Genomic DNA, 21,110 nt, shown 5'->3' on the forward strand with positions numbered 1-21,110 from the left:
CTACACTTGTTACGTTATTGGCGTTAGTGAAGTACAGAAGTTATGTAACAAAACTACGGTAAAATAAGTCAACGTTGACTTGGTTTCGCACGGGCCACGAACAGCAGTCTCCCCGGTGAAAGTGATGTGTTTGTTTGACCCATCCAACATCCCCTCCCACGAGCCCTGAGCGGATTTTCACGCTCTGTATATGACACTGGTTGCTCTGACCGTCTAATAATGACGCGGATGGGTTTACATTGGAGTTAGTTGAAAGCCTGGTGTGTCCCAGACAGACGCTAAAGGTTGCCTTGGTATCAGACGCCAAGGGGCACTGACCAAGCGGCGGTATTTGACGAGTTGGGAGTGAGACCGGGTTGGCCTAACACACCATCTAGGACCCCACCCTCCCCACTGGCACCAGATTAACCAGTAGTATTCACCAGTCCAGCAACAAGTACACAATAACAGCAACATAATGACTTTTATGGAATTGTAGCCCATCTCACCAACTCAGTCTGGGGAGTTTGTTGTATAAAGAGACTCTCCAAATAAAGTTAATTTGTTTGCCACTGGGACGTGCCTGTCACAGGGTGTGATTTATTTGTCACACTTGCACATCATCAGCAGAATATTCATAACACACCCACATCAACGACCCACAACATCCCACAGCAACAGTATGGTACTTGGGAGACCTGCCACTGACAGTCATACAGCCTGTGTGAAAACACTGACATAGGTAGTTACCAGCTGACTGTGCCAATTCACCATCATCAAGCTAGACTGGAGGCCCAAGTGTCAGTATGGCATGGTTGTAAAGTAGATGCATGCCTCCCTCTCTTTCTCTCTCGAACACACACACACACACACACACACACACACACACACACACAGTTCTCCGCCTACATCTCATCGGGTTCACGTGTGATCTTCTTGGCACCACAGAGCTATCAGAGTTCAGCATGGTCCTCCTCACATCACCCTGTCAACTCTCTTAAAACTGGCATCCAGAAGCGGCCGCTCTGAGCTGAACAACACTGAACAGACTGAATGTTTGAGACACGAGAGAGACACAGAAAAGAGCACAGCAGGGCTGGAAACTGTGGCCAAGGTTAAGGAGTGGTGAAGTGACGCATGGCTTGTGGAAACATGATGTAAAAAAGAAAACTTAAATATGACAGGACTGTTGAGTATATAAATACCCAGGAAGAAACTAACAAAAAATAATAGACGGATTTATAGGTAGAGGAAAGTAGCCAGGGGCACTCAGACAGAGTTTGCAGGGGGGGAATAAAGATAGACTGAAAAGAAAGTAGAAAATCATTAACCTTCAGGGTGCAAAAATGACACTGAAGTTTAGTGAAAGAAGAGAGCAACTCCAGCGGTCCTGCTGCTGCTCTGTTGATGATGATGGTCACCATGATGGTGATAACCCGGGGCATGTCAAGAGATTCATTGCACACACACACACACACACACACACACGCACACATACACACCAGTGTTTTTTCCCATCTGCCCTCCCACTCAAAGTACAGGCACACACGAGGCGTGTGGGCTCTCGTTTGAAACTTCATCTCGAAATTAAGCCCCACTCATCTCTGAGCTTTGCCTGAGGTGCAGAACACCACTACTGAGAGAGAAATGGTGCAGTGGAGACTCGAGAGCGAATGGGGAGGGAAAACAGAAAGTTCGAAAAGAAGAACAAGAAGTACAGAACAAAGATGCAGAGAGAGGAAAAACCAATGAGAAGCACAGTGGGAGAGTAAGACGGAGGAGGAGAATGATGACAGATGGGGGAATAGAAAATAGTTGCTCAAAACCCTTTGGTAGGGAGAGCCAGCGCGACCACAAGGAGGGCATTCATTGCATGCAGTTTTGATCATGGAAAAGGAGGAAAAATGCAAAGTAATGTACAGCAACAGAGGGAGATCTTTCTACTTCAAACGCTTCCTTTCATTCGTCACCAGCTCCGCCACCACTCTGACTCTGTTGTCCTGCCAAAGTTTTAAGCTTTCCAAAAACAGGTGAAAGCATTTTTATATATTAAAGGGATAGTTTGGGTGTTTTAAAGTGGGGTTGTATGAGGTTCTTATCCATAGTCAACATATTACTTACAGTAGATGACGGTCAGCATGCCCCCAGCTTGGAGAAGCAGACAGGAGTTACTGCACAGAACCAAAGCAATGTACTTATGTGGATGGGCCGACAGCAAAACGTATTTTAGCTGGAACTGAAGCCGTTATCTATGCTCTCACTAAAGCAATCAGACTCCTTTGAAAAAAACAACAATTTGTTTGCCTCGCAGAACATGGGCGTTACTGGTCTACCGCTGCCTCGATCAGTTAGTTTGTTTGTGCTATTGTTATACTAGTTTTGTTTGGATTCACCAAAGTCGCCCAGTAGCACAAACGATCTTACAGATCGAGGCATCGTACCAGCTACCCTTGTGTTCTGCGGGGTAAAATTACAGTTTTTTTCAATGGAGTCTGGCGGCTTCGGCTAGAGCATAGATGGATACAACAGCTTCAGTTCCCCGTTGGAAAGGGCTGTCTGACTGCAAGGTAAAGTGGTGAAAATATTCTAAATATAGCGTACACTTAAACTGATTCTTTCTTTTAGGTGGCTAAAATATATTTTGCTGCCAGCCCCGTCCACAGCAGTACATTGCTTTGGTTCCGTGCGGTAACTCCTGTCTGCCTCTCCAAGTTGGGGGCGTACCGCACTGTAGGTAATACACTGACTATGGATAAGTAGCTCATACAACCCCACTTCAAAAAACACCCAAACTATCCCTTTAAGAGTCAGCTAGAATGAAATGACTATGAGGGAAAAGACATGTAGACAGAGAGGCAGAGTAGAGGAAGTGAGTTCACATGATCGGACGGGTCCACTTACCCCAACCTCCACGTGATCCGAGCCCTTGTCATCCTGCTTGTGGAGGATCTCAAAGTAGTATCGTCTGGACGAGATTAGGCTGAGGGAAGAGAGAGCTATTGTTAGACATTTGACGCCGAAGAAAAAAAAAATAGAATCTATCTTCTATAATAAGCCTCTGCAGCTCCTTCCACCATAGGATCTTTCTCAGCGACCCACGCTCATGAACACATACTGTCGACCAGAAATACAACTGTGAGCAACTCTGGGTCACCAAAAACTAAAGGTATAATAGGGTTTAATGAGACTGCAGTGAAGTAAGGTAAACAGTTTGACTTTAAAAGCACATAATAGTCATAAAAACATATGTCAACTGGACCTGGGGATAGACGGGTTAATCAGCCTAGAATATAAATCTGCGCCACAGGCACGATGGCAAAAGAGACGGCGGTGAGCCAGGATATTATCAGCCTCGGGTCCTGAATAAAACACTCCCTCTGAGACGGTGAGGAAGAAAATCGATGCTTCACATAAATCAACATTTTACACTTTACACAGGCTCCAGTATTTCTCTGGGTCTCCTGCTTAGGCTGAGTAAAGATCTGATTTGAAGTTTTACTGCGCATGTTTTTCCCTGCACTGATGAAACACACACACACACACACACACACACACACACACACACACGCACACACACACACACACACACACACAAACACCAAGCGACAATTTTCTTATCAAAAACACATCTTGGATAATAGGCCAGCATCTGCTGCTGAATGAGAGAAACCCGAGCGCTGCTCCACACATCATTAGCTCTGAAAACACACACATACATAGTTCAATACACACACACACACACACAGTTTGGCAGTGCATAACATCACATTTTTGCATGTATGCATATACAGTACATGTCTACAGTGTAGACATGTACTGCTTGTTAAAGCATGTGTCTTAAATGCATAACAAAGCTATACTTTTAAGGATAAGTTGCACTGCATCTTGGAAAATCTAATTCCTACAAACAAGATCATGTTGATTCTGTTTGCCGCATCTTGGTAGTTTGTTAAACATTTGCTTTACTCTGAACTTTGGAGGTATTTGGCTCCTCCATTTTCATGTGCTCTGGTTCAATAAAATATGCTCTTTTTTACTGTTAATTTTCTGTCTTTGTTTCTGTTTCCTTTTCTCTCTCTCTCTGTGGCGGCCTCCTTTCGCTCTCCTACCTCCTTCTTTGTTGCATGATGTTATCCTTGTTCTAGAGAGTAATGTGCATGTTTAGAAGTAAAAAATCATTTGATCTTTTAGTCTGTACAATGGCAAAAGTGAGAGATGCCTACAGAACAAGTTCCCAGGGCACAAGGTGACATTTTAAAGTTGCTCGTTTTGTCCAACCAAAAGCGCAAAACCATAGATTGTGTATATAAAGATGGACGACATAACAGCTCCCCAAAAGTGAAGCCAAAACCTCTTGATCGCCCCATGGTGGCCAGCTTCAGTATAGGTCATAAATCACGCCACCTCCACGTTAGCAGATGGGACATGGGCTAAACTACAAAGTCAAAGTATACCTTACATCACATTTTTCCCAAAGATGGTTTCTGTCATTTTAGGTAGCTCTTATCACGCTGATGTATGTCCAAGTGTTCATTTTTCTGATAAGTTTGGGTTTAATTAGTTATTTGATGCTATAAAAAGGAAGTGCGACGTCATGATTGGCAGCTGTGCGTCTCTCTCGCTGACAAGCTGCAGCCGTGCTCGGGTCGTGATTGATTCGGGCGGGTGTGTGTGGGCGGGACCTTGATACCGCATCTCCAGCCCCCCGATCACTACTGCGCAGACTCTGGCTCCAAATGACGTCAAAATGTCAAGATGGCAGCTCCCGTATCCGGGATATTTTGGCTTCACTTTTGTACAGTGGGAGGAAGCGGAGACGCGTTGTCCATCTTTATATACAGTCTGTGCAAAACCCAAAGAGACGAGCAGAAAAAGTCAGAGCCAGCGGAGGTTTTTAGCATTTCGGCTTGATAAATGACGCACTGATTGCTTCAGGACTACCAGACATAAAGTAAATACCTGGTCTCCCATGATAAAGGCTAATTACAGTTATAGTGTAGACTTATTTGGCAGTGTGTGTGTGTTACTGTTCCTGATGTGGTTGACCGAGTTGAAAGGGAAGGACAAAGGCTGATGGGGGGGACGGTCACGCGTTGCTCCGTGCACAAACGCCGCCGCATCATCCGGCTGCCCAGCGTTCTGTAACCGATAAATCATTGCAGGTGCAGGAGAGCATTGACAGTGCGCTAAGGTCACTCTCTCATGAATAGGGAACATCTCTCTGTGCAGCTGCTGAAACGGCACTCAGCGTACTTAAGTGCCGCTTTCAGCTCCTGGCACCCTGCGTGCCCTTTCCCATATATGATTCAAACATAATGCCGTACCAGACTTTGAGCTGAGCCACACTTAAAAAAAAAAAAGAATATATGTTATTTTGCATTCACCTCAGACAAAACGCAGTCAAAAGAATCATTAGATTAGATTGGATCATATGAAACTTTAATGAATGTAATGAATGTGTGGGGAAATTGAGTAATCAGAATCATCTCAAGCGGAGAATTGAGGGCAGGATTGTATCTATAGTGAAATATACAGTAATGTATCACATGGAAATGTTATTGTCAGACACAACCGGTTTGCAAAAAGAAGCATTTGTTGGCGAATTGAATCTCATCGTCCCAATTTTAGCAAATTAAATTTTCTCTTTTAACATCCTGAACTCAAACTGGTATTTAGTGGCGGACTTAGTTTATTGAGTTCCTGTCCCTGTAGATGGGTTTTAGGGATATTGGTACATTTCCTGACCCTTCATTAGATTGTCTATTTCAGCCCATAATCTGACTCCATCTGGGGGATAATCTAATGTCAGAGCTGAGAGGACGCAGTCTGCCGCCACAGTGTTTCAGAGTCAGGCTGATACACAACCACAGACAAATAAATAACAATCAAACAGATAAACACAGAGAAAATGCATCCTGAACATAATATCTTTCTTCTTCTAGCCCGTTGCCATTCTCAGAAACTAAAAAATACACACAGCACACTCAAAGAGCCTGAACTTCAGCAGTGATGGATTGGCAGCTCAGGCAATACAAACCTATTTACCTGTTGTCAGAGATGCCAGATAAGACAATGCGCCCATTCACACAGAAAACACACACACACACACACCGGAGATAGCAGGCCTATAAACAGTAGCGGAGCAAGATGGAGACAAACAAAAGGATCATATCGCATCATATCATAGCTTAGCGGCGGAGCGACAATGCCCCTCCATTCTGTGTTCATACCTTTTATACAGCAGAACATAAAGTCCTATTCACACACGTATCTGTCTTTTGTTTAGCTACTTCCTTTATATTTTCTCTTTGTGATATCAAGTTATTTTGTATGCCAATTCAGTACATATTTCATTTTTGGTTCCTGTAATTTAGCTCCTCTGTGGAGGTGAGATATTTGTTGATTCATTGTCTGCAGTTGTCCGCTGAAAGTTATTTCCTTTTTTAAGCTTTGCGGGATTTCTTATTGTCATGTGTCTCTTTTCAATTTGTTGTGAAGAAGAAGAAAGATATTCCTTGGGAAAATGAAAGAAGGAAATGAATCACGAGGGTCCAAATAAAAAGAGACAAATGAGAAAGGTGTGAAATAAATAAATAACTGAAATACGTTTTCAAAACCTCTACTCTGTCCAAAAGTTTTATATCAAACTGAACGACTGGAGATAAAGGATAGAGGTGTTGCACAAGTCTATTTGTGTGTGTCTGTGTGTGTGTGTGTGTGCGTGCAATGGTCACACCAGTCTTCCTGTGATGGATGACGAGGCGGGCTCCGCTTGAAAGAGATGAAGAGACAGAGAGACGGGCGGAAAGAAAGATAAAGGAGGAGCGATAAATAGCAAATGAACAGCAGAAACAGAGAAGGAATTATAACTGCTTTCTGTATCTTAAAGAAGGGGAAAAAAATACATTACAGTGAATATCACTGAGACGTGATTTCATACGCCACGCCAGAAGAGAAAAAAAAACCCCATAAAGGAGCAAGTGAAGGGCAAACGAGAGATGGGAGAGGAAAGAATAGCTATTAGCGTGCGACTCAGAGGATGAGTAGAGGACACAAAACAAGAGTCTAATTGCCTGACTAATTGGAGTCTTTGTTTCCAGTTTCCCTTCATTGGGCTGAACGGATCGAGGCAGACAAAGGAGCTCAACTGGGCTGGATAACACAAGACGGGGACTGTTGGAGCTAAACAATATTCAGAGAGTATCATCCGAAGTATGAAATATTTATTTGGCAAGAACATATAGAGAGGGCTTTTCGTTCCTGCTGAGAGACAAACTCTTTTCACGAGCATTTCAAAGAAAACTGTTGTACTAAAAGAAATATATAAAAGCCCTGGTGCACAACATCCTGGAGACCGACACACAGATTGAACACACACACACACACCTTCAGTATTACTAACCTGGTTTGCAGTGAGCAGAGCTGAAGTGGAAATGGAGATACTTTGTGCCCTTGGTAGATACCAGTCCTCTTTCTCTTACTTTCCCCTACATCTCGTCTATCTGTCCGCCAGCTACAGCAATTTCTTGATTCTACTTTTCCAGTATCTCCTCTCTTTTTCCAACTCAATTTCTCATTAATGCTATCTGACTGTCACCCTGTCCCTCTCTCTCTCTCCTACGATTCCTCCCTCTCCAATACCCACAGGTGGCCTTTAAATAAAAGACAGCGCTGGGCGAGTGCTCTTCTCTCAACTACATTAATGATACCAGTGTTTAGAGCTGCCCCAAGGAGACGCACAAACTTCACTTTTCTCCCCTCGCGCTCTTCTCCCCTCTTCACTCCATTTCTCATGCATTCCTCTAATCCATCAGAGAGCTATCACGCTGCTCTTCCCCTGCAGCCTCAATAAATCCTCTTTCTTCCATCCCCTCCCTTCGCTTCGTCTCCCCTCTGCTCTCCTTCATCCTCCCGTCTCTTTCCACCGCTCTTCTCCTGTATCTTGTCCGTTTGCTTCTCTCCCAACGCCTCTCCTCTCCCCTATCTGCCGCGTCCAATTCCCCCATATGTAATTATCTAATAAAGCGTTACAGCATTACTATCTTCAATGCTTTTTTTTCTTCTCTACGCCTCCACTTCACCCCTTTCTCACTTTCATTTTGTATTAACACTCCTTCTCCTCCTGCTACTGGCCTGAATGCGTGGATATGTGAAGAAATAATAATAATAAAAAAAATGTTGTATCTCACAATGCCTTGCTCTCCTGGGGTTTGTGTATTTGTGCCACACTGAGAAGCATATGCTGTCTTCATCACAGAGAAGTGCAAATACAATTATTATGTTACATCAAGGTCAAATAATACTACATGTACAAGCTACTGAGGATTTATCTACAGGAGAAATGTAAGAGGTACACAATTACACAGTACACTAGCAAGTGGGGAGGATTAAGGGACTAGCAACACTGTTGACAAATCCCATTAAAAGACCAAAACCAACAATGAATTTATCCAACTAGTATTAAGTATGTACTAAAGTATTGTCTGCGTATGCAAAGCCTGATAAAGCCTATTCTTCTGTGCCATAGAGCTCCAATGTTGTCCAAAAACACATCAATGAGCCACATCAACACGTTCTCATCCCAACTTGTCACATAGTGACGCTTTGTCAGACCCCTCGGCATCACTTTTCGGTCGCAGTAAACAAGTGCTTAGTGTTGTGAATTAAATAAAAACACTTGTTTTGGATTAGGCAACAATACAACTTAGTTAGGTTTAGAAAAAAACAACATAATTGGGCTTTAAATGACTATGTTTGTACGGTAAAAATGTGATTTGACGTTGTGAACACGGGACATGAACAAACATCTAATTGTAATGTGAAAGTGAAACTTAAAGGGAAATTTCCGCACTTTTAATGTGGATGTCCAGTCAGTGTTGACGGCAAATGTAGTTCATTGAAGCAATACATTCCTCAGTGTGTGCTATATTGGCTGAGAAAGCTGAGTTCTCTTCAGCAGCACAGCCGTGAGAGCTCTGCAGGCAGTGTCTACATGTACCAGGATGCATTGCACGCAAGCTTCTGCGAGCAAACCCCCAGTACCGTCTCACGTACGACGTTTCAAACGTGTCTCTGTGTAAAGATTTGACACTCTACAAACATATCTATTAGGTCTGTTAAAGTTAAGGCAAATTTGTTTTGACGCCACTAATTTCTTTAACGTATTAACGCAATCGATCTTTCAGAGGTCGTAGCGGGTGCAGTTGTAAAGCTAGAGTGAAGATACTGGCAACAGACGAAACTAAAAAAACTATGAATCCACTGGTATCAACCATATCAGAGTAGCTTGTCACAAAAGAGGCTAAATAACGCTCCAAACTTGCGCTAAAGTTTGGCGAGGAAAAACTGGCATGGTCATTTTCAAAGGAGTCCTTGACCTCTGACCTCAAGATATGTGAATGAAAAATGGGTTCTATGGGTACCCACGAGTCTCCCCTTTACAGACATGCCCACTTTATGATAATCACATGCAGTTTGGGGCAAGTCATAGTCAAGTCAGCACACTGACACACTGACAGCTGTTGTTGCCTGTTGGGGCTTGGGTTTACCATGTTATGATTTGAGCATATTATTTGTATGCTAAATGCAGTACCTGTGAGGGTTTCTGGACAATATTTTTTATTGCTTTGTGTTGTTAATTGATTTCCAATTATAAATATATACATACATTTGCATAAGCAATCATATTTGCCCTCTCCCATGTTGATAAGAGTAATAAATACTTGACACATCTCCCTTCAAGTTATATTTTGTATATTTAATATCTATATGAAACATTACCTTATCATCCAAACTGGTAACCTGTTTTGGCATTGCATATATTGTATATGTTTTAATTGAACCTTGCTGTTATCTACTTTTGCTATAATTTGCACCTACTGCTATGTTTATTTATTATTTTTTGCAGTTGTATTTGCACTCTTCCAAATGTGTATGGCATATGCTGAACAGCAATTTCCCTGAGGATGGAATAAAATGCAATGAATATCACTTCTGAAGTAAAATGTGAATGACCTCTGCATACACCAGCAGGTATGATTCTGCACACATCTGACACAGGCGTACTTGCTGCGTCTCATACCGGCGTTAAAGGGTGCCTTGTGCGGCGGTATCAAACACAGACGGCTGTGAAAAAGTGTCGGTATTTGACGAGAAGGGGCTGGCCACAGTGTTGCAGTGGTTGGAATGTTCCTTCATTACGATAAACATGGGAACTGTAGTTTATTTCAAGCCAATCCAACACACAGTACACAGTGGTGCCATAAATACTCACTAGTGTAAATACACCGTCTACTCCTATTTGAGCTCAAAACCACAGTTTCCAGCTGTTTAATGAAATCACAGTGCCTTTAAAAAAAAAAAGATATGTTTGCGACCAACTTTTTTTTTTTAAAGATTTATGTCCTCAATAGTAATAAGTGTTTGTAGCCCCAAGCATATTCATTGTTTACAGCTGTCTAAAACCGCCATACTCGAAGGCAGGGTGAAAGGACGAAATAATCGTTTAAATATGGGGATAACGGCGCTACACGTTCGGACAGTCTTTGCTGGGAGGCATTTATTGAGTTGCACTCAGCTGCACACGCTGACAGTGACAGAAATAGCTGTGCGATGAAAAATGAGAGCTTGAGAGTGAAGTTCAAACCCTGCTTACTTCTTCACCTACGCACACCTGGCCAATCATAAACTGGGAGTGAATGTTTGATTCAGAAAGTTACAGAAATTGCCGGATGTGTCCAAGACGTGTCTGCATGTCTTCCTAACCATTGATCTCTTCTTCATGACATCCCGATACATCCTTGATATTCACTAAGTCACTTTCCAAACAGCTTACATATCCGTTCCATAGCTGCTCAGAATCTAATTCCTGTGTTTCCTCAGGCTGAGCTGACCCTCCGTCATCATTACTGTCTCTAATCACGTTAGGCCAGAAGCAGCCCTGTGCTACCGTTTGGTGGTACTCGTGCATTACTGCCAATCAGATGTCCGCTGCCGCAGTCTTTCACAGCTCGAGAGATGTGCATCAACACCCCAAAGACATTCTGATTAAACATAAGCCACGAACACACATGAACACACAGAGAATCGCACACACTCAAACATAGATTTGTGCCTCAGCGGGCTCCCATCGCTCATAGAAAACAGATGGCGGCGTGAAGGCCTGAGGGAAGAAAGTGGGACAGAGAAGTCATTGCAGCTCGCTGGCAAACAGCTTCATTCTAATTCAACCGCAACAGTGTATCAACCAATTACCTTGAGCGGAGAGATGTTGGCATTAAGGTTGGTATTCACGCTCAAACACAATCAGGGATGTGTGTGCACAAAGACAGAAACATGCCGACATTCAAGTGAATATATACATATATATGAGCAGGTGCAACGTTCAGCTCGTCTCCACGCTCAATCAGTATTCCTACGATGAGCACCAGTACTATACTTTCCTCTCTTTAAATGCTTGAGTCTCCACGCCAGCTAATAGCCAGCAGTGCTTAAGTGATTCAATTATAGATACTGAGAGATCTCATAGTGAAATAACTGGTCATTCTCCACCAGGTTTCCCTCATTGTTGTTGCGAAAAGGCACAGTTAACTTTCGCCTTCCAACTATTATCGGCCTTTCGGAGGTTTTTGTTAAGTCATGCGTATAGAAAACAAATGGGAGCGTTTGCAGTAAGTTAAAAGAACGAAAGGGAAAGAAAGATGAGAAGAAAGAAAAGGCCTAAAGACAGTAAGAAGGCACACACAAACAGAAAACACACATCAACGCCCACGTGTCTGAGGAGGATTGGGCGTAAATGTCATTTCCAGCAGTTTGTGAAGTGAAAGCTGCTCCTTCAAAATGCCAGCTGTGGCAGCCCAGATAACCTCGGAGTCCTCTCCTGCCTTCCCTCCTCGCCACGCCGCTGTCAAAGGTCAGCAGCAGCCATTTTTAATTTCAATCATTACACCTGCAGGTGAAAATCTTGACAGACCATGTTGCTCTCATGTTTGGAAGCTCATCTACAGAAGCACATGCAGGCGAATGCAAACACACAGAAATCGCTTAATTGACTTTCGGTTTTATTTGCCTTATGGCATTTTTTGAACTCTGACCTTATTCTTCGCCGTGCTGACGAGATTCAGCCAGCGCTCATTAGTCTCCGATATCTTTCAAACAATATTCCTTCTAATCTTCAACTTTCTGTCAATCACAACCCAGTCTGAGCCGCTCAAAAGGTTCTGAGGTACTTGACGTCAAGCGGCACGGCGTCAGATTTAGCTCAGTATGCAGTGTGCTCAGCACAGTTCAGTTTATAGAATTTTAGCAAATGTCAATCTCCCCGGTGTTGTCTATAGAGCCCGAGGCTCCCGTAGCTATGTCAGAGAGCGGAGGTAGTGTTGACAGGGTTATCTGGGTTCCTCATCGGACTACTTCACTGTCACTCATCAAGCTGTTGTGACAGCAGCTAGCAGGCACTGCCAAACTATCACTTCACAGGTACGAGCAGAGGCGGAGACAAAGAGTTAGACAGACACAGAGACACTTTCAACTTGACACAGGTATTATTTTAAAAGTCAGGTTGTAGGTGCCATCAAAAAAAAGTAGCATTTTGGTATTTCTTTACTTTGATTCAGTCTAGTTTGAGTGTTTACCTGCCGTGACAGCGATGCTGGTATTGTTCTCACCTTGTGAGTCGGTGTCTGTGTGTCATCAGGGCAAAATGTGGTCATGAAGAGGTTTTAGGTACTTTGCCAGGTGATTAGATGTCTGTCTGTCTGTGGACAGATTTTGTCATCATGATATCGTCACAACCGTATAAGATGCAGTCACGAAACTGCACAGGTGTGTAGTTGAGATCAAAATGAAGGCCGAGTTTGAAGATGGGTGTGGTCCCAGCAAGGGCGCCTGAAGTAGGATAGGAAGTGGGGTAGGGGCCATTGGCCATTTGCAAGTTAGATTTAAGACTTTGTTTAATGCCATGGATTCTGAGCAGGCATTAAACTTAAAAATGTATAAAACAATACATTAAAAAATATTCCCTAATGCTTAGGTCCAGTGGGGAGTCAACTTAGCCCCGGCGGACTGCCGGGCTAGCAATGTTTGCTCTGAGCATCCCGGTCAAAAACAAAACATGAGTGTTGTTGGTTCCACTATCTGGATCTGTGGGACAGCAATGCAAGAGGCATTTCGTAAATTATTGGGAAAAAAACCCCAATAATTTTTTAGATTTTACAATGCAATATCAGAAAAAAAGATTAAAAAAATCCTATACTTCACGTCTTGGCATTTTTAAGACTGGTTTAAGCCATTTTAATACCAATTAAAGCCTTATTTTTAGATTTAGATTTTTAGCAGCTGGTTCAATCCCATCGTAGGATGGCTTCTAGTTTAAGGCTTTATTTTGAAAGTACAGAATGTCGTCCAACAAACGATTATTTTCCATTATCAATTCATTCATAATACATGTCCATTAACAGGAAATATTAGCAATCCTCACGTTTAAGAAGCTGGAACCGTCAAATGTTTTGTATTTAGAAAATAGAAAGAAAGAAGCCGAGAGAAAGTTGGAGGGAGATGGATTGAGATAGCGAGAGGGACAGATGCTCTTCATCCTCAAGTTATATTCAGCAAACTTCAAAATTAGAACGAGGCACAACTTCCTGATACACCCACACACACACACACACAAACTAAATAGTGTGAGTCATTACCTCCAGGTGGTCATAGCCAGGTGGTGTGGATGGCGACCAGATCTCCCAAACAGGTGTACTGGCTCTACTTCCCCCGTCCATCCCTTCTATTTAAATTGCCACCATAGGACAAACTTTCACACTCCACGGCAGCAGGAAGGCCACACCCCACCGGTGGAGCATCTTTCCTGTCACTTTTTGAACAGCATGCGTCTCCGCTGCGTGCTGTTTGCGCTACAGCATATGCACACACGACTGAAAGCCCTTACCCTCTCCTACCTCTTCCTCTTTTACAGCTCCCCAAATGTAAACGCCATTATGGCAACAGAGGGAGAAGGCCATAAAAAGTGTGAGAGAGAGAATGAGGGGCTGATGGGTAAAATGTGGTATAGTTTAGATAAGGGCAGCGCACCTGAAAGCTCTAGTTGCAGTCATCCATGACGCAGAGTAACCACAGAGGGACCACCAACTGGAGGGTGATTTCATATATATATTTGGTATGAGTGTGTGTGTGTGTGTGTGTGTGTGTGCACGTATATTTGCTGGCCTCAGTAGAGTTTGATTGCACCGTGTGGAGACCTCCAACAGGCGAGTGAAGTGTTTCAAGTGCACCCCTTCAGCAACAATATGTTTCATTCGTTGACAATATGATTCAACCCTGCAGCAGCCATTAGTCACTGTTCACTCAGCTCCACGACAGTCGGCTGAACAGCTCCAATGAACCGAGACGTATAAGTAACCACAGTCCAAAGTGTGAGAAAAAGACAGAAAATAAAAAAACAGCAGTTAAAGTGGGAGTGTCTGTTGTGTTTCATTCTGCTCTCTCTCTCTGTTATGCTCGGCAACATTCAACTCCATTATTTTATGCTCCATTTTTACGTCACCTCTGTCCCTTTTCCTCCTGTTCATGGGCTCAATATGATAATAACTAGGAACAGTAGCACATAAACTGTGAAAGCTGTTTTAAATTGCAGCTTTGTGGCAAAATGGAGACGGTAAATAGACTCAAATGGCCCTGAACTTATTCTTCAATAACAAATTGCACAATATCACGCTGCCAAGGGTTAGCTCTAGCCTTGTATGTAATGACTAATAATTTTCACAGTGGCTTTCCATCTACACAATTGAGTGTAATATTCTAGAAACGCCACGTTTGTTTGGTTCAATTATTTCTTTATTCTGTCAGGTTTACAAATTTTTTAAATTACCAGGTGAAAAGATCTTTCTAATGACTGATTATTATTGCTTTTCACATAGGTTTTGTTTTTTTAGAAAATGATATCTTGATCTATTCTACACTGCTAATTTGCTCATTTCAATTCAATCCCATCTAATTTGAAGAATACCTTTTTATGAATGCACGGCGATTAATCCCGCCGCACACACGATTTGCCACGCTCAGGAGCATATCAGCTTTGCTATAAACAGGTCGAGTGTAATGGTGTGTGAGAGATGGATGTCGCGCAGTGCGGCAGAGGGAACATGTGGATGATGACAAATAAACTGCCTTCGCTACGGGATGTTTCCATAGGGGAGGAATTTCAAATGTCACGGTATTCAACAAACACATGCACATTAATGCACAGAGGCATGTATTTGCTTGCATGTAGTAAAATGTGAACATGTTCTCTCACGGACGCCCACACAGAAACATCAAACTAGATTTTGTCTAATTATCTTAAGCTAGACTTTCATGAAATAAAAACGGATTTGACTTCGGTCATTACCTCCTTCCAGCCGTAAAATCCCACAATCCTTCCAACCGTTTCATCTCTGGTACACGATATTTCAAGACCTGACAGCGGAATCATGAATCATTTTACACATCAGGGTAGAAAATATTAAAAAGATTTTGAGAGAAGGTAGCGAGCAACAATTGGTGTGTGGGTATTTGTGTGTGGGGTGATAAATATCACTGTTGTATCAGTTCTCAGTGGGGTAGAGAGCACACAGCGGAGGCATGTTCTCTGCAACAGCTCTCCTATAGAGGGCAATTTTATTACTGACAGCATGCCCAAACTGTAGGGAACTATCCTGCTGTTTTTATACAGACGCAAAACACATACATAAAGCCACACACACACACCCATTCACACAAACACACAGTAGCAGGTCACAAAATATACAATGTCAAACCCAAATTCGCAGTGGTGGAGGACGTATTCAACCTTTTTACTTCAGTGAAAGTAGCAATACCAGTGTAGAAGTACAGTAGTACAAGTTAAAGTCCTGCATTCAAAATTTTACATGAGTGCAACAGTAGCATCAAAATTAAAGCTAGGGATGGTAATCTTGAGAAATTAGCAAGAGTACGCTAGATTTTTTTAAATGATCCAACCAAAAAACCCAGGCATGTGTTGCCAACTCTTTTCCAATGAAAGTAGCTGGTAGCACTGACTCCAAATTTCCCTAAAATCTAGCGAGAAAGTCGGCGACAGTCCGTCGCTTCAGGCCTCCCTCCAAAGCCACTCCCCCAAAATTATCATTATGAACATAAACATATCATAATGAATGTAAAAAACGAGCATGGCTATTGTTAGTACTCACAGCTGTCAAGCTAGCAGCTTGTGGAAGACCCCAGTGTTGCGCAATGAGTGCACAGGCAGAGTGCGCACAGGTAGACAGGCAGGTAGCCCATCTAATTATTTCATCTTATTACAGTCTACAGATATCAGTTTTTTTTTTCTCTTTATTTGTCAGAGCATTTGATTTATTGATTGCAGTTGGGATGTAATGGGAATTTCAACAAGTATAACAAAAAAATGTTTTTGAAGAAGATTACCAACCCTAGCTTTAAAGGTGCTATATACGATATCCAGAGCATTCCCAATATCCCCACAGGACTCAATAAAGTATTTCTGATTCTGATTAATATAGCAGCAAACAACTATTTGCTATGTAAAGATATAGAGAAGTAATGTCTACCTGAGCAGAGAATGAAGTCGCTCTCCCTCTGTGTGTGTGTTGTATTCTGAGCTTCTCTGTGCTTTGTTTACATCGTTGTGCCAGCCTTTTAGTGCATGTTCGTGCATGTGAGCATATCCCACTGGCTAGCTCACGGCCGCCACTCTGCACTGCTCTCATACGGCGGTTACAGCTGATAATGTTGTCCCGACCAGCGGGGGCGTCACAGAAACATAGCGCCCTCTGGTTCCCCCTCAGGTAAGCACTGTTAACACCTTCAGCACTTTTGCAGTTGTTAGCTGCGAGCCGTCGGCTCAGTCATCGCCATGTTGAGAGCCGCGTGGAGGCAATAGATACTATATGCTCTGAATTTCAAATTTAGCACCTTAAAAGAATATTATTTTATTGGAATATGATTATTAATGCATTAATATGTACACCACTTTAATGTTGCAGCTGGTAAAGGTGGTGGGACTAATTTTAATTACATTATGTGCTGCCGGGTAGCTTGTGAATTTCCCCCAGGGGGATCAATAAAGTCTCGTCTTCATCATCATCATTTATTTACTGATTATTCTTTGTGTTATTAATCTGAATTTGCAAAGTAATTACTGGCTTAAGTTATCAAATAAATGTGGTGGAGTAAAAAGTACAACACAGGGCTCTGTAGTGTAGTGGAGTAGAGGTATAAAGTCGTGGAAATAATCAAGTAAAGTACGAGAACCTCAAAATTGCACTTAAGTACAATACTTGTGTGAATGTTCTTAGTTACTTTCCTCCACAAATTCCTCAGCTGAACAACCTTTTTAATGTTCCTGCTATATTCTGCCGCCACGCTTGGTTGCTCTGCTCTTGTTATTGTTGGAGAACGCGAGACGCTTGTCAGACAGGAGGAGAAAATAGAAAAACTTTCAGCTGCCTCCTCCTCCTCCTCTCTCTTCTTCTTCTACTAAATCTTTTGTCATCTCTCTGTGCTCCCTTGTAGTCTGGTGTGCCTTCTGTGCTAACCAGGCCCAATTAATCCTACGCACAGACAAACACAAATACTCGCCAACAGGTCCCGGTCTGCGTTCAGTCCCTTATGGCATTGATGGATTTTCATTAATTATGTGTGTGTGTGTGTGTGTGTGTGTGCCAATGTGTACCGTTATACAAGAGGCAGAGTGTTCAATATATGTAAGGTTTTTAAAGAGCATTGAAAATGTTCTTGTGGCTTTATGCATCTTAATAATCCCTGTCAGAGTGATACATAAACAGCTATGATAAGACCTTGACACATGATGAGACATCGGAGCGATGCGGTGAATCAGACTGAATTAACAGCAATGTCAAATTAACACAGTAATCAAAGCAAAGAATATATAGTGTGCCGTGAGAGACATCCACTGAATGTCCTCCATATCATTTGCTTTTCATAGATTGGATTTGTGGTCTTTCTTGCATGACGTTGGGCACCGCTACATTGACGTAACATGACTACATGCATCACATGCGTCTTGCACATGAATGCGTATCAGTGGGCGGGATTATAATACCGTTTCCATTTAAAAATATAGCCCTAAAACTCCACAAGGAACATGTTCTGATATTAGGATTTAATTTGATGCAGTACTTGTTGGTAAGTTGGTACTTAAATCACTCTGCTATTCCACAAATTTAGGTCATATATTATTCATTCAGTCAGGACCACGAAGTCATTAGTGCCACTCAGATCATCAGCTGATTTTCCAGAGCGCCAACTGCACACCTACACACCGCCATCAAAGAGAGAGGTTCATTTACAAGTCTGCTCCACACATCCATTAATACTGCTGCTACCTGCTAGTGCTGCTGTCACCACTGCACTGCAACCTGATTCATGAGCAATTAAAGTAGTACATTTTATCACTATTCCCAGAACACATCAAGCATTTGAATGTATATTTCAGAAATCTGTATGTTTTCATGTGAGTGCACTCTAGTCCCACTTGGGGGTTTTTACTTTTGCCCTGCCGATGTTCTATAAATTAATGATTATGAAGAACTAAATCCGTTTTTGAGGCTTTTGTTTTGCACATGGACCAGTTTGGTGTCATATAACGCGTGACAGTGGACGGTTCATTGCCTGCATGTGATTTTGTATTAATTTGCTGTGTTGAGATACATATCAAAATTATATTTTAATCCGTATTAAAATTCGCCACCATTCATGTGGATGTCCAATCAGCGTTGATGGTGAATTAATTTAATTGAAAATTGATTGGAGCAATAAATCCCTCAGTGCTGCTATATTGACCCAGAAAACTGCTGCTGTTCTTCCTGCATCCAGCGCCGTCATTTGACGTTACAGTGATGTAGTTGGATACAAGGATGAATTACAGGTGGTTTCAGCTTGGAATTCTCAGTTTTGCCATCTGGGGGCCGGCGTGGTCTAGATGCCGCTCAAAAAAATAAAACGTCCTAAACCTGTAGTCAGATCCATGTTTAAATAAAATAAAAAAACAAAACAAAACAGAACTTCCTTGTTATCTTGCTTGTATTGCAACTAGCTATGTTTCCAAAAGTGAAACTGGCACCCGAAAGTATTATGTAAGTAGTATGAGTGCAGAGGACGTTTTAGATGAGGATACATTTTACTGTGTTTTGGCTGACTCGAATATTCAGCCTATTTATTGGAGCCGAAGAAATGCAGTGGAGAGAGGTTGAGGCTGCAGCTGCATTAGCCATGCAGGAGGATGTGGCTGGTGGTCGGATCTCGGCACAATGCATCCTGGTCATGGGTGTCTGACGTGGGGGGGCAGATACGCTCTCATTGAAATCAGCTGTCTGCACGGCTCCTTCTCAGCTGTCTCAAGGGCATAACCGCAACCTGAACTAAAGCATTTATTTACGCCTCAATTCAATTTTTCCGACAATACACACGTAAACGTGAGGTTGACGCCCACTAAACTGGCACTGAATAATATATCTATCCACATTTTGCAACCAGCGGAGCAGAGTGTGCCATAGTGATGTCAGGTTTTTTTAACACTCATACCCATCCGACCTGTTATGAGACCCCATCCACACCGCCCACCTAGTGTAGGCTTTAGCCTGGTGTTTGGCTGCACTGTGTAGAAAAAGAATGGAGTCCACAGTTACAAGATGTAACCTTTTTCGATCAGCTGAGCTGAAAGCGCACTCACTGGATGCGCTTGTTGCTGGATGCACAGCACCGCTCTAGCCAACGTGTGTAGCGGCGACCCACTTTTCCCATCCTACAGTGCTGGACTGAGAATTGTGTTAAGTTTGCGGTTTTATGTTCCAAAATGCAAATGGTAACTTTTTGTTGGGGTTAGTTTGTAATGTGTCTGTTCAGAACATGGTGGTTTATGTTGGTAATTGTCATTTTTGTGCTGGTATAAAGTTTTAACCATTAGTTAGATTTCTTGAGACCAGCTGCATTTTGATTTCATCCAATTTGGCCCTCTCACTTCACTTCCCTTGATCCTGCTACATGTAGGCACTGCCCGCATGGCTTTGCGAGCAGGAGAACTCTGCTTTCTGGGCCACTATATAGCACATGCTGAAGAACTTATATCTTCAATAGACTACATTTACCATCAACACTGATTGGACATCAACATAAAATGTGGTGAAATTTCCCTTTAATATAAGTATAATGATTTAAACCACATCACCAAGCACCAAAAGGTTCTTTTGACCTAGTTGTACTTTTCAGTCAACCATGATAAGAATGTTTCAGACGGAAACTGACAATGCATTCATCACCCACAGCTTTCAGCTTTTGAAAGAGCCATAGCTGAGCAGTAAATACTCATTAAACATTAACAAAACACAGTTTTTCTTTCTCTTTATTCTGTGCGTTCTTCATCCAACTTGTACCGTTTAGAAGCGCTAAAATATTCTAAACCTTCACTAAAAACACCATTGCCAGTGTGTGTGTGTGTGTGTGTGTGTGTGTGTGTGTGCGTGTGTGTGTGTGTGTGTGTGTGTGTGTGAATAATTTAAACCAGCACTCTACATCTTCATCCAATCAGGCAAATGTGGGAACCCAAAGGAATAGGAGCACCATTCTTAGGATCTCTTCTCTTGTTGCATAATCGTATCAACTTAACAATGACTCTAGAAGCGAAGTGACTGCAGATCAGTGCTAACATTAAAGCGCGCTTTTATGCGAGCAGCTCGTGGCAAATTAGGGAGAGAGAGGTGCGTTGAATCTAAGAGAAGCCGATAGGCTAATACATTCTCATCTTACATTTAGAGGCCGTTCAACTGTTATGATCCTCCACACTCTGACACCTGATGAGAGCACTCTAGATATGTTAATACGTGCACACATGAAACTACACGTGTGCACACAGAAGAGACACACCACCTGCTTTCCAGTGTCCAGCGAACACTTGAGCCATCGATTTCCTCCTCCATGTGAGCAGTAAAAGCCCTCTGAAGCAATTATGTTATAAGAGAGGCTGCAGACCGCCATGAATTGACTCTACACAGAGCATGATCGGTACAAACTGCTACTTAACAGTTAGAGAGACACTTTACCGGTAACAGCCACAAAACCGGTCCTAA

At 42.5% G+C, this 21,110-nt stretch overlaps 1 protein-coding gene across 1 annotated transcript in view; it reads right to left on the bottom strand.

Annotated features, from left to right (window-relative positions):
• The window catches only part of b4galnt4a (beta-1,4-N-acetyl-galactosaminyl transferase 4a), a 161,285-nt gene that overhangs the window by 27,020 nt on the left and 113,155 nt on the right, over window positions 1-21,110 (bottom strand). The window contains exon 8 of the mRNA XM_037767852.1: window positions 2,881-2,959. Within this exon, the coding sequence (XP_037623780.1) occupies window positions 2,881-2,959 (79 nt within the window). The remainder of the gene's footprint in view (window positions 1-2,880; window positions 2,960-21,110) is intronic.

Source organism: Sebastes umbrosus, chromosome 4 (assembly GCF_015220745.1).
Source record: "Sebastes umbrosus isolate fSebUmb1 chromosome 4, fSebUmb1.pri, whole genome shotgun sequence".
Lineage (NCBI taxonomy): Eukaryota > Metazoa > Chordata > Actinopteri > Perciformes > Sebastidae > Sebastes > Sebastes umbrosus.